The following is a 15210-nucleotide window of genomic DNA, read 5'->3' as shown; positions in this document are numbered from 1 at the left end:
CTTTTGTGGTAGTGAAGAAAAACATGTCAGACATGTCAGTCAATTCTAACTGGAACTGTAGGCGAGTGACTGTGACACAATCGAATTAATGCCGTTACCTTATCCTGGTGGTTTGGCTTCTGTGCTACAATGATCCTTCGGGCTGTACTGGCTGGAACTCAGTTCCTAAGGAAAGTCAACGGAGAATAGCCCGACGAAGAACAGCGAGTCCCCGTGCTGCGAGTAATCGTAATATGTGGCGGTCTGGAGGCGAAGTTGTACTGTCCTCTGCGAAAGGAGTGTGAAGGCGACCAGGATGTGCATATTTATGGAAACAGCGATGCTGCTTTCTCCCGAGGAAAGACGAGTTAGAAAACGTCAGCTTTAAGAAACCGCCCACTCCGATCGCCCAACGGCGCATTTTTCGATACGGTCGAAACACTTTTTAAACGAAAGAGTTTGGTGCTGCTCGAAAGGCACTGGCATGCAGCTACCAGTAATGCCGTACTTCCTACGTCCTCCGGCCAACCGGACCCCTACAGCCAATTAGGTTAGACCTTTGAGTCATTGGCTCCGAGAAGGGTCCCCAAGAAAACCTCAACAGCCGCTGCCTTGTGGTTCAGACTTTTGAATCAGAGGCTAGGGACAGGGCCCACGAACAAAACCCTACATCCTCCCACTGTGTTGTGCGTCAGGCTTTTGAATCAACTCCTGGAATTGGGGTACATCAGCCAAACCCTCATCTTCGGCTTTCGGGCAACCGGGAAGTGTCATTCACCCTTGCAACAGCTCTGAGATTGTGATGAGATTGTGATGGATGGCTTTTTTTTGTCATAGTTTATGGCGACTGCTTTGGTCAGCAAAAAAGGCGGGTATAGTGATCTTGGTGGGTGGTATGAATGACCAAGTTTGATGACTCAGTCTGGAAGAAGCGCTATTATGTGGTAGAATTGGAGTCGATACTCAGCCTATGTATAATGGGGAGTGACTGCTTCAGTCGTATGCAGATCATCGTCTGTTCTTGGATAGTTCAAACTTCCAACAGAAACGTTCACGTCGAGTCAATTGGGGACCACCGATCGGCAGACAGTCGTGGACCCTTAGGATCATGTGGTCATCCGTTGCTGATAGGGAACGTCAATTAAAGAATGTCGTTCCTTCTGGAGTACTCAGCTCGACTCTGATCGGGCCATTGTGCTGGCCCGGTTACCACTTTGCTTTCCGTCAGGATTGCGCTTGCCAAAGCAGAACAGTTCCATTCATCGACTCGGGCAAGTTTCAGCAGCTGAAGTGTTTCGAGCTGACCAGGCTAGAAAGCGACTGGAAGGGCACAATGATGCAGGTGGCGAAGATCGTTTGAAGACTGAATGGAAGCGGGTTAAAGACGCTATGCTCTCAGCTTTCAGATCTATTTGTCCAGGCCATCCGACTAGACCAAATGAACACTGGATATCTTCGAGATAAGCAGATCTTATTGCGACAAGAAAGTCCGTACCAGCCACTAGCGATTGTGATGGCGCACTAAGTTCCTTCAAATCAGGAGCTGGTGCATTTCGAGTACGCAGCAAATGGAGAAGGCGTTCACTGCAAGCAACAGCCACGCTTTATTTCAGCTGATCCGATGAGCCAGTCACTAGAAGTCACCAGAATGCGAGAAAGACGGAACCGCAATTCACCCCATCAGTCGTCATCTTGAGCGATGGGCTAAGCAGTTCCAAGGACAGTCCAGCTGGCCTCCTCCGCTGGAATAACGCAGTGGGCCTGAGTGGAACTTCGTCACCAGCCCACCATTAACAACAGAAATTCAGCAGGNCCCGGTTACCACTTTGCTTTTCGTCAGGATTGCGCTTGCCAAAGCAGAACAGTTCCATTCATCGACTCCGGCAAGTTTCAATAGCTGAGGTGTTTCGAGCTGACCAGGCTAGAAAGCGACTGGAAGGGCACAATGATGCAGGTGGCGAAGATCGTTTGAAGACTGAATGGAAGCGGGTTAAAGACGCTATGCTCTCAGCTTTCAGATCTATTTGTCCAGGCCATCCGACTAGACCAAATGAACACTGGATATCTTCGAGATAAGCAGATCTTATTGCGACAAGAAAGTCCGTACCAGCCACTAGCGATTGTGATGGCGCACTAAGTTCCTTCAAACACCAAATAATCAGGAGCTGGTGCATTTCAAGTACGCAGGAAATGGAGAAGGTTGTTTTTTCTTGATCTGAAATATGCTTCTGACTCTATCGATCGCGAGAATCTTTGACGGTGTCCAGCGATCCGACGTATTCCTATAGAGGAAAATGTTGGTAGCTCAGGTAGCGTAGATGGTGGTCGTTGGCTTGTTCGCTGAGCTGGGCAATTTGATCGCAAACGTTTCATCACCAGTCGAGGTGACATCATCAGTGCGTTATTGTGCAGCGTAGTAGTGCGTAGCTACGCACGGTACGGGTACTTTCATTGAAGAATGTGTCCAGCACCAGGAGCTGCGTTGGTCGGGACATGTGTTGCGTATGCCTAACCTTCATTTGCCCAAGAGATTGCTGTTTTCCATGCCCAACTCACAGTGGCGGAAGCAGAGAGGTGGCCAACACTTGACCTTTGAATGGACGCTGTCGGTGCTGCTCGCCTTCCAGGAGGGGGGCCGCGTGATCTTTACTGCGCCTGGTTGGAAACACTGCAGGATATAGCTGCCAACCGATGTCAGTGGCGTTCTTATTGTCATTTTCTGTCCAGGTTGCCTGAATGAGTGGAAGTGTAGGTACTTCGGAATGATTGTGCTCGTAATTGTAAAGACTGGGACAGATTCCGAAGTGTAGTGAATTGACTAAGTTCACTCGGCAGCACAGTCCCACACAAATGTACATATAGGTTGGAGAGTGTGAGAAAAAATGAAGAAGTCTAATTCAGCCATAAATGAGTGAATTCATATATCTGGAATCACCCTAGCTGCTTTCGAAATGTCAGAGCGCAAATATACAAGTGAACAAACGAAAGTACTTTGCGTTTTAAGGTCGTTCCTCTCTCCTGGCAATGATTGTACGTGTAAACTGCTACTAGTCATTATTACCTAACATGGTAGTGATGCCGTCTCAGCGTAGCGAAAACACTGATGAAGCAATAGGTTTGCAGTCGAATCGTTCTCTGGCATTAACTCCGCGCTTTTTTTGCAGAACGATACTTTAACGATGAGATCTACCCATGTTTTAGTTTTTTGTTGACTTGCGCACATGTTCCATCGTCTTTTGTAGAAGAGGTCCTGTCCAATGAAGAACCAGGTGAAAGCTCGAGTAATGCTGGACCCTCAAATGTTACTGGAGAAACAAAATTGACATCGCTTAGTGAAAACACGACGCCATGCCGAAAAACGTCGTGCACCAAAACAGTAACACCGGAACCCATAGTATTCTATGCTACACAAGCCGCGTTCCCATTCATTCAGACTCCTTGTCGAAGCAGACAACGTTTTCACCGTCCTTCGAAGCAGTCTTTGGACCATCATGTGTCGTCGGCTGGCTTTTCCGATGCATTTAACTGTCCTAAGTGTGTCGCAGTTGAGGTATCCCACGGTCGCCGTCACTTGCGAAGCAAATCTCCACCGTCCGCTTGCTTGCATCTGGTGGCTTTTGCCATTCCCTTCGTGCTGGTTCTGATAAGTCTGACCGTTGCAGAGGTAAGCCTTTCGTCCTTTTACTCAGATCATGTGGTTGTGTGTGCTTACAAACGGAAGAACTGGTTCGGTGGTTGGTTCCTGCCGTCAACATGAGTTATCGTTTTATCATTTGCTGGCACATGGCACACACTTGGTACGAGGTTGAAATCAGAAACACCGGATGGTAACTTGATGCTTGTCGAAGTGTTGTTCTAACGTAACGTTTTATATTATTTTTAAGCCCTAACTGGACCGCACAACTGTTGCTGTCCACAGTGAAACAGCTAAAGCGTCTGACAGACACCACTTTTGGCTTTGTCACGTTCACGCACTAAATCACGGGTTTCAAGGTTAGTAAACCTCTTCAGTATTCGCTACGGGTATACTAATAAGGGGTTGTTCAAAACACCGAAAAGGAAGTGATTTTTGGTGGCAAAACGAACAAGGTGAAGACTTTTCTCCTGTCATTCATTCCATCTTTCGAAGAGACCCTCGTGGGGTGTAGGTTATGGTAGTTACTGATGGTGTTTCCTCGGTACGTCCTGGATGGAGGGTGGAAAACAATACCTATACGTAGCATGCTCCTTTACGAAAGTTTAGTTTTTGATGATTCACTAGACACTGACTGGATATCTTCACCTCCTGTGTCAGCTCATATCTTTCAGAGCCTACAATTCGACTTCATCCATTCTACCCGTTCCTTCTACAACAGATTGATGGGGATTCTCTGTCCGGCATTTGTGTTGTCGGTCGTGCCAATATTTGGGCTCGTTTGGGGCTTGTTCTCATCCCCTTCTCCGTATGTCTCTGTGTGAAGTGCGCCTACTTAGGTCGCCTGATCCACCAAATGAACGAGCTCCGTCGGTGCCTGTCCAAATCCCCATTTATTATGGACCAAGATCGTTCCCACCGCTTCGGCCGCTGCGCTCACTCCTACGGTACGTTAGTTTTGCTTCATCCCAAGTGGGATTCCCTGTGCGTCCAATAGAAACAGGCAAACATCTTTTCACCTACGCATTTAGCTTTAATGCTCTATGCAGTAGAATGTTCGGTCCAGCCAGTTATCAATCTAGCAAATTCCCTGTTTCATAAACGCACGAAATCCAAGCAAGTATTAGAGACTGTCAGAGGAGAGCGAATAGTTTACTACTTACGAATGACATGTGCGACCATTCGTTCGCATGGATTGCTTATTTGTTGAAAGTAATCATACTGCACGAAAACATCTGCTCGCCCCTTTCAGGTCATCGAACTGCTGTTCGGCTAACCTGAGTGACTCAAAGAACACCGTCACTGATCTCCATTGAAGTCCATCAGTCTTTAGCGCCACTTTTTCAACCAGCCTAATCATTCTGCTTCTTGATATTGCTTTCAGGCATATTTTTGATTGCTCTGATCTGCCTTTGGGCTTTCTCGGTCGGTGTGCAGTCCTACGTCCTCATCAGTGAACCTGCTTGGTTGTCTTCCCAACGTTCACTAGTAATGTAAGTTTGTCTGTCAATCGAACTTGCGTTTACTCGCATTTGTTTTCTTTGAACTGAACACTGTTGGGAGATATGACTCAAGTGGTTAGAGCTTGAATTTGCCGACCGGAAGGTGCGTGGTTCGAAACTGACCTCTGCCTCTCGACTTCCCCTGTCTAGGCTTGGGCAACCTGACATTATCTCAGCCCTCGTGCTTCCTTCGGGTTGCATGGCAGCTAGGCACCGAAAAGGTGTTACAGCTGAACGAGTGATTGAATTAAATCGAACACTTCATTTGTATTTAAAGCATAGCATGATTATCACGTCGGTTGTTTTCTCCTCATTGTACCTCAGCTCGATGTCAGCTCAGTCGACGCTCCTGTCAATTTCATGGTTGTTCTCCTCTGGATTTACTTTCCTTGTTGGCATTCGGTTACTGTGTTTGTTGCATAGTTACTTGTCAGTCAGTCGTCTGGGTTTTCAGTAAACAGTACACCCATTTTTCCATGGTATTGTACTACTTATACTACGGTATTCAACTACATTACGCAGCTTCTATTGCTCACGTGACCTGTGTTCCCATTAGGCTAGTTAAGAGGTTCTGTGATACCTATGGTGCACTCCCATTATTTCGCTATGGCGTCAGTCTTTTTTCAAAGGGTTTTCTGTGTTGGTCATTTCTGATGAATTTTAGATGAACGCTTTGATACAAAAATTGTACTGAAAACGCTCCCGATTTAACGGTGAATCGTATTGTCATAATGATAATCCCTCAACTCAGCTTTCGATCTGAAACCTGCAAGCTAGCCTTCTCTTTAAAAGAGCCACCAAAGGTGCACACTGTGTGTGAAACGCCCAAAACCAGGTCAAAAACACTTGTACAGCGCGTGGTTTTTAAAGTATGTAAGGGAACAACACCATGAAAATTTCGACTTTGTCACCCGCATCCGGAGGATGTTGGATCATGGTTGGCCGTACTTTCAACCAATCAGAGCTCGCCTTGATGCTGGCAGGCAAGCGGCCCGAACTTTTGGCCAACTGCGTGTGTGGTAGGCTTCCTGGCGAGCGGTTAATCGGCTTCGAGCGGGATTTCGCCTAACACGTTTACGCACAAATGTGTAGTAAATTAAACCGAACTGGCTCATATGGATCACATCTCCGGAAGTTCACTTTCAAAGGACGAGCTGTTGCAACGAGTCAGATACAGTTTTGTGAAGCTTTCGTAGACGTTCTTGTTTAATTCAGTGCCCTTCAGAGGGTGTTTTGAACGATAGTTTTGTAAGTCATTGTGTAGTACATGTGAAGAAATGTGTGTGGGGATTTGAGCACGAAGTGATGTTTCAACACATCAACGTTTGTTCGAAAAAAGCAGATTTGTGCTGGGGAATAGATGATTTCTGGCACACCGTCTGATTAAAATAAAGTCGGCTTGCAACAAGCCAGGATCAGCACAAAATTGAGTGTAGTAGTAACGGCGGTAGGGAGTTTACTTACTGAATTAAGACATTTCAGACCACCGGACAACAAACCACCGTTTATTGTCAAATATACCTTCGCTCATCAATGCTGCTACAGTTTCGCTCACCAGAAATTGGGAGGCAGTGATAGCTACAGTTGGACATTGCGGGCAATCGCATGTTCAGTTAGGTTGGGAACAGGGTAGCTACGCATTGAAGTCGATAGCTTTGACGCACGGACGCCACTGACTGCGCAATCGGTCCATTTCGCCAGTGCCGTTAATCATCGGTAAGCTGAGCCCCTATCAAGGGTACGGCAGTTGTCAACCCAACGGAGTTTCTGGTTAGTTTCTTCCACGTTGTTGCCAGGCCATACACTATCCATCGCTTGTAGCTTTCACTCAGCACAAGTCTGGGCGAAAAGTTCTTTGTGAAGCAACTAATTCTGTGGCGTACGGAGTGCATTTCCGAACCAGTGTAACCCATGGAGCGTCGGTAATTCATGTATTGTGAGAGAGTTCCTTCTTCCTAAGACCATTTGTTGTAACTCAGCTATACTGGTCCGATATTTCCATCAGGCCCGACCAATACTTCGATGACACCGATGGTCAAACACTGACAGCTTCCGTATTTCCTCTGCGCACACAGATCACGTCTCTGATCCATAAAGCAGTATGGACCACACTGCCACGATGTACACTTTGCCCTTAACATATAAACTGAAGTCACATCGGCGCCATAGGTGTCGCGGTTTGGCCAAAGCTGCCATGGCCCTCCCGATTCGAGAAGTAATCTCGTCTCCGACCAGTCCACTTGAACTTGTAAAACCACCCAAATGAACGAGATATATCAGTAGTTAAGGTACCGGATTTCGCTTCGGAGGTTCTGTTGTTCGAACCCAAACTCAGTGTCTGGGCTGCTCTTTTCTAGGTTCGGGTAACCTTGACGAATCTCATCCCTCGTGCATCCTTTCATTGGCACTGCAGCTAGACACCGAAAGGGTGCTACAGCTGAACGATTTGATTTTTTCTAGTTTTGATCCCATCCACTTTTGTAGAAGAACTTGACACTTTGTAGGTGTGAAGGGATGCCAAACTTTGCAGTAAAGGTTTTTAGTTTATTTAAGATGGCTTGAATTTTTTATGGATCTTTGGCAAGAAGAGCAAAATCGTCCGCATACTCAATGTCTACGATTGAGCGTACTGGCAGGATTTCGATCCATGAGGTTTCAGAGGCGGGCAGAAAGATTTCAAGCAGCAAATCAATGACAAAGTTCAAGTGATCTTGGTGAACTCAGGCGACGACATTTCACTGTGGTTAAAGGCAAACACAGAGGTGGCAAGTCTTTCTGGTTTTATCTAGGTTCTAGACACGATCTCGGAACGTTTAAGTTCAGAATTTGCGAATATGTACTAATCGTCTGTCTGTAGCCATCGTCAACCGTACTCTCGTCCTTCACTCCACACTTCCTTAAATACTTCACCAATCCTCGTAGTGTGGTTGCTTCTTTGTAGTTTCCACCACCTTTTGTTTTCTTTGATACTGGACTCATGCAAGTGTTCTCTTTCTCTCAGATGTCGGCTTAGGTACCGCCTTCTTGGTCTGGATGAGAATTCAGCTCATCTGGCGTGTATGAACACCGACCCATCAATCGTCTCTCATACGAACTCTGCCTTCAAACATAATAATCACACATTTCAATCTGAGCACTCCTACACGCCGACCGTTCAGTCCATCGGAGGCTCACAGTCCACCGAATCAATACAGAAACCTCGGACTGGACCGATTCTGCTCCATTTGTTATCGTATTTTGCCCTGAACCTCATTTTCGCTTCCGTTTGTCTACTGGATCGGTCTGTAAAATACTGTTGGTACGCGTCCTTCCGGAAGTAAGTCGCGCAAATTTCACTGGTGTGTGTGTGTGTACTTGACATTATACCTGTTTGTCGGAAAGCCTGTTTGGCGACGGACTAAAATTTGGCAGTGTGTAGCTTCACGAAGGCCATCCTATACACAGTTATCCACAATGTTGTTCGCTCTGCGCAGTATTGGTTCATCCCCATAATTGTTCGGAATATGATGTGGTGAACGATCTGTACATTCCCAGTGTCCAAGCAGGAAACCTTATCGATGTCGATGCACTTGTCATCCCATCTTTAGGCATATGTTCCGCTACCCCATTTATAAACTGAGCTGGGCCACATGGTCAGAGCGCGAAACTACTGATCGGGAGGTCTGTAGTTCGCATCTGGACTTCCCCGGTCTGGACTTGGACTACCCGGCAGTATCCCCATTCCTCGTGCTTCCTTCGGGTGGCATGGCAGTTAGGCACCGAAAAGGGGGATACGGCTGAACGATTTTTATTGTATAGGCTGAGTTTCACTTTGGTGATAATGCGTCGGCTGAAGTTGAGCCATTAACCGCAATTTATATTATGGGTTAGGTGGCATGGAGTTAGGCACCGAAAAGGGGGATACGGCTGAACGATTTTTATTGTATAGGCTGAGTTTCACTTTGGTGATAATGCGTCGGCTGAAGTTGAGCCATTAACCGCAATTTATATTATGGGTTATCTGTACGTTCAAGATGGAATTTCGTTGAGTCATGTAGGCAGGTAAGTACCAGGCTATCCCAATTGACCATGTTCGAGATACCCAAATTTCTAACGTGTGGAATCTTAAACATATTGAGATCTTCAGAGATCCACGCCCCGGCAATCTGTCGACTGGAAAACTGCTTTTTAATTTGGAACATTTCCTTCATTCTACAAGTGATCAGGACCCTACACGGGGGTGGCTGGGTCAATGTGCGATGCATATTGAATGGTCGTTTACCACCGTCACCCGTATTTACTGGCGTCGATCGAAAGACGGGCAGCACAGGAGCATCAGAAAGGTTACCAACAACATCATATCTGTCGGTGGAATCCACTTTCGAGATGAGATCAACTTGATAGTCCCCATACCCAATTGAGGAGCTACAAAATAAGACCACTAGTCGATCCCAAAGATGCCCTTAGTTCCCGTTTGCCATCCAGACTGGCGGATGTTCGGAATTCTTCTTAATAGACTTTTTTCTCACCCGTCCTTATGTTAGTCACTGGCTTTCACTTAAATAAGTTTAGATTAAACATACCACCAAGGTAAGCAAAACGCACTCATTTGCGAACAAATTTGGCGTTGCGAGAGGCTCACCTGGAACCCAGCTGTGATGTTTCCAGGCAACGAAATGTGCTTCACTAGGCCGCATCATGTTTTAGTTGCTACGAGAGATTCAGCTGGGTTCTAGGTGAGTCGCAAAAACCAAATTTGTTTGCAAATGAGTGTATTTCACCAATTTTGTGCAATTTGGTTTCAAGTAGAACATAAGTTGAATGGAAACTCGAGGACTGCGCCTACCTGATGAGCTCCAAGAAGGGCGAAACCGGTCATGGGCTGTCGACGAATTTTCAGTAACCTTATGAGTAGTGGTTTACGAATATACCAGCAAGGTATTTTCATAAGGAACTATGACGTTCTGTGTGTATGTCGATGCCGCTACCATCTCTCTATCCAACTGGAAGATAAGAGAGTGGTTAGCTCCTAATACGCCATTCAGTTAATCCGAACCACAGTTTATTGGTGCATAAATTGACACGATAAAGAACAGTCAGTATTTCGACCAGTGCGGGTTTTATCGAACTAAAAAGTCGGACAGCAGATATCCAGTTGAACAACGCATGTCCGCTCGCGAATTTAAGACTATACCAACACTGTCGCACCCCTCTGTAGCAGCTGAGTAATCACTCGAATTACGCAGTCTGTACCTTCTAGACAAAAGGGTTGTGATGATCCCAGCAACTGTACTTGAATGTAGCAGAATTCAGCCGACAGAGTATCTAGAGCACGCACAGAGTCGATCTGCTTAAGACCTCTCACCTTGAGTGCTGCAATAGAAACAGGTTAACAAAAACTGAAAAGCATACGCAGAGAGGTGTATATATACTGAAGGATGATTGTTGAGTGGGATAGGTCGATAGTCAAGAGATAACGATGACGGGAGATGGATCGCGTCAGCAACCTGCCTCCCTGTATCCGTCCTGGTGTATGCAGCGATGTCACCATGCGACGGTGGATATGGCATGAAAGCATCTTCGTTTGTTTACTCCATGCCATATGTGGACTGATGTACTACCAGGGCGCCCCAAAGTAGAGAATAGAACCACTATGACCCTCAACTAAAACCTCCAGCTAAGAAGCCTGCCAATGTAGTTCCAATTCCCAACCTGTGGGGGGTGCAGGGAACTGTTTGTCAGACCTCTGTCTATTCACCCACCTGCAGTGAGACTCAGGATACAGTACCAGCCGAATCGGTTATTGAGACCACACCACGGTGAGTTACATTCTCTTCATGACATTGATGAAAGTAAGCCGTTCTCTGTAGCACATCCTTTAGTTTAAACCTATGTGTTCACTCACTCCTCTGTTTTCTTGTGTTTCCTACTTTTTGTCGTCTAGATTGTATATCCAACTACTATAGAAGTTGTACAATATTCCCCTTTCAGTAACGACGTCTTTTGCCTTCAATTCACTGATATTTCTTGCTCTGTTTCCTTCTGCAGTTGTTTCAAGTTTGCTTCCAGAAAAGCCCCGGCTTCGGCTGAGCAAGGTTCATCCAATATGAATGTTGGCGAATTGATCGAAACATTGCTCGCCGGTGAAATTGGTGGATTCAGTTGGTGGGACCCGGGCATTTTCAATCTACCATACAACCCTTTGTTCGTTTCAAACATGACTATAGTCGATGACCGGTGTTCGTGCTCTGCACCTCAGCCAAATTCTGATACGAAGCTTGGATCTCCGTGTAAATCTGCGGCTCAGAAGAAGCCCCGGCGTTCGGTGATCGATTCTGTTCTCGCAGACACAACTTGTTTGTCTCATTCAAGCAGTGATTTCCCTTCTCAGTTCATCTCAGTCCCCAGTCCCTCCGGAATTCCGAACGAGCACGATCTTGTGGCCCAACTTGCACGACTTATCTCCTACTACGAAAACTCGGCTCCCGATGATCCTGCATTGATACTCTTTCGCCATCTCCGTCAACAGCTGATGACCTCAGTTAGTTCCTCCGATCCTCGATCAACACAATCCGCTTCACTTCATGCCGGCGTATCTCAATCTATGACGTTTGCATCCACCAGTCATGCTGGAATCCCTGCACCTCTTAGTTCAGTTAACGTTGCTTCTTCTTCCTTCCCTGGTCTTCCATCTGCGTCGACCCATCCGGATCTCGTTGCTTCCGTTGCAGCTGTGTACGAACAATGTCAGAAACAACTGTCCACACTTACCGAAGTGAGTTCGTCTGATTTTCTTCATAACCATGTATCCTTAGTGTACAAAACAAGAACAGCGCTCCATTATGGTGCAAATCTTTTCTTTGTTCTATTGCAACCTCAAACCTCGCGAGGAACGCTTCAAACGGATTTAGCTGGGCAACTCTACTTTGGGGGAGTGTGTTCAACCTTACGGAAACCGGTAGTACACCAATGTTTCTCTATACTAGCTGGTTTCGGTCATTCTTGTCAAATTACTTCAAAGGTCCCCAATTACGGCGTTCCTTTCATAACAGCTAACTGTGATTTCGCATCACAATCAAGAAATGAGGATAGAAGCTTTAAATTCTTAGCTGAATTCCTAGTTGTTGACCAACAGTGGCGATCCGGATGCCAGCCTCTCTGCAATCTCAAGTGAGTAGTTCCTTGTTCCTTAAATAACTGCACCAAGCTCAAGAGGAAAAACATCACTGTAACGGTTGTACGGTATCTTCGAGTGATGCGTAATACCAGAACCTCCGGGTAGGCCAAACAAGATCGGAGCTGGGTTTCTATATGGTACTATTAGGGTAAGAGAAATTCACAATTTATACAAACCTCGACAGTAGGTACGCGTCCAAAACAAACAGTCCGCTTGGACTACAAAAGTGCAAAGCAAGGGAGCAAACAGGCTCCCACGTGCGACAGTCATACGTGCAAAGTCAGATACAAATGGCCGGATGACCTCAAGGCCAAATGGGCGAAGTGGTAAGGACAAACAAACGTCAGTTCATATATACACACTAAACACAAAAGTGGGGTGGGGGTTACCAAGGGGGACAGAATAAACGTGGGGAATTTCATTGTCAACATAACGGATGATACAATCACATTGTGGCTCAAGTAAGATCCTCGTTGGATTTGATTGACAGTGCAGTTTATCTATCAAGGTAGCGTTTTCTGAACCATGTCACAGAGTCTCAAAGCAGACTAAAGGTAATGTAGCCGGAATGTAGAATGTGAACCAGCAAACAAGAGTGCAACACTTCTTGAATTTCCCAACACATACTAAGCTTTTGTCCTTCAAGATATGGCGTCTGCACACATATAACCTTTGCTGTATGTTGTGCAGTGGGTACTTCCATTGATGAATGTGTCCAGCACCAGAAGCTGCGTTGGTCGGGACATGTGTTGCACATACCGAACTAACGTTTGCCGAAGAGAGTGCTGATTTCCATGCCCGATTCAGAGAGGTGGCCAACCTTTGACTTGGCACAGGAGTATGACGGAGATCACGAAACGCTCGGATTCTGTCGGTGCTACTCGCCTTCCAGGATTGGAACCGCATGATCCTCACTGTGCCTGGTTGGAGACATTACAAGATATGGCTGCCAACCGATGTCAGTGGCGTTCTTGTCAGTTTCTATCCAGATTGCCTGAGTGAATGTCTGGAGGGGTAGGCACCTCGGAATGATTGTGGTAAACTAGCACTAAGTCGCTTTCCTGTCCACCTTTACTCTTTTCTCTACAGTAAGGCTTTCAAATAAATCATGGTTGTACAGCAGTGAAGCATCGGTGTTGAACACTAATGTCCTGCTGTCGATGAGGATGATGACTGGATGTTCGTCTTGAATTTAACATGAGTTCATTCTACGAGTTCATTCTGGTGACCCAGATAACTGAAGACCAAAGCCGGCACGCCGGTTAGCCATGTTGCTTCATAGCACAGTTGTCTTCTCCTAGACACACGACTTTTCTCTCTTGAGCTTTCTGGCGGCTATGTTACTTTCGTGAGGAACGGATCACTTCAGGGAACTGTGGGTAACATTTACGGATCTCAGAGAGTATGGAATATCTTCCGTTTTATTTACATCAGTTTCAGTAACAAGCTGAGTGAACTGCACCCATTCTTCTTCATTCGCTTCGCTGCATGAAAGTGGACCATAGGTGGTTACGATGAGTTCGGAAATTTTAGTAGCGAATTCGCGAGGATTCAAGAAATATCCACAAACGCGGGTTGTTCTCTGCTAAGGGCTTTACCGTGTTTGTGATGTCATTTTTCGGTGGTAGTCTTCAACAGGTAGTCTTCACTCCTGTTTTTGTTGGATCCATCTCCTGTAGCATATATATCAAGAAGGTGTGATGGTCGGAAGCATATCACAATCGGACAGATGAGGACAGTATATCTCGGATCACCTTCCACATCATCCACTTGATTATGCTAGATTCTTCATGACGGAGCGAGGAATAATAAGCATAGACTCTTGGCTCCTACTGGTTGATTTGCCTACCACTTATAGTTTGCCTGGTTTGATCCGTGGTTAAGTGTATATAGTTTTTGCCTCTGGCAGAGATCGACAGTTAATTTGAATGTGGAGTCGTCGATATGATGGTCCTCAGGGTTTCTCTCCTCAAGCCACACGGTCGACTTGGTGTCCCATGTTTCCGATTAGCTTCCCTCGGGACAATTCCCGTTCGTTTTCCCCACTCTGTCCATGAACGACCCGTCCGTCTTGCTGAGCTATTCATACCGCAAATCAGAGCCCTTCTAAGAATTGCACATTCGAGCATATCATGTTTGCTGTCTTGAGTTTTCATGTCTATTTGTGACGGTTGTCACATTCGATTGTGGCACACCTCTGTGTGCGTGTAGTGGATTGTGCATCAGCTAAGTGTGCTTCGTCTGTAGTGTCGTTTGGCCTTTCTTCCTACATCCAATGTCTTCCAGAGAGTGAAATCAAGGATGTTGATGTCAAAAGCTATCTGCAGATTAACGACCGAGGTTGTCATTAGTATCACCAGGTTTACAAAACCCTAATGAAGTTTCCATCCTGTAAGGGAAGCCGATCTGTACTAAAACGCCGATAGGCACTGTTAGAAATCATCAGTAGTGCTCATCTCACAAAACTCCACAGAGTTTCGAGATTGCGACCTTCTGGCCCATCGTTTGAAAAAATAATCCTTCAACCACGAGCAGTACGTCAGCTGTGTGATTAGCTCGCACTTCGACAGGACATACCGCCATTCAGCTTACAATCACAGTGCCTTTCGACTTTTCAGTACAAATTGATTTCACTCACAGGACAAAATATCGATTTTTAAAAAATCCCCAATTTCCTGACGCTACCAACAATTCCCAAGTGCTGCAAATTTCGCAGATGTAGTGACCTCTGGCACAATTCAGTTGCTACTCAACATACCATGTACCACATTACATTGCTCACTTCTTTTAAGGTTAACTATTCTACAAATTCACACAGTTTTACATTTTTCTTCGCAGACCACATCACGCCGTCGGAATCGCCATCGTCGTGTTATCTCAGGCCGCAGTGCTACGGGTGAGTTACTTCTCTAGAGCGTCTCCCTCGGATTACTCCTCGT

The 15210-nt window shown here is 46.0% G+C and overlaps 1 protein-coding gene across 1 annotated transcript in view; it reads left to right on the top strand.

Annotated features, from left to right (window-relative positions):
- T265_10860 (hypothetical protein) overlaps positions 1-15210 on the top strand; it is a gene marked incomplete at both ends in the record, with an annotated part of 39273 nt that overhangs the window by 12158 nt on the left and 11905 nt on the right. The window contains 5 exons of the mRNA XM_009177348.1: positions 3144-3643; positions 4335-4560; positions 4998-5106; positions 8117-8431; positions 11143-11869. Of these exons, the coding sequence (XP_009175612.1) occupies positions 3144-3643; positions 4335-4560; positions 4998-5106; positions 8117-8431; positions 11143-11869 (1877 nt within the window). The remainder of the gene's footprint in view (positions 1-3143; positions 3644-4334; positions 4561-4997; positions 5107-8116; positions 8432-11142; positions 11870-15210) is intronic.

Source organism: Opisthorchis viverrini, assembly GCF_000715545.1.
Source record: "Opisthorchis viverrini unplaced genomic scaffold opera_v5_413, whole genome shotgun sequence".
Lineage (NCBI taxonomy): Eukaryota > Metazoa > Platyhelminthes > Trematoda > Opisthorchiida > Opisthorchiidae > Opisthorchis > Opisthorchis viverrini.
This window is presented reverse-complemented; position numbering and strand designations above follow the sequence as displayed.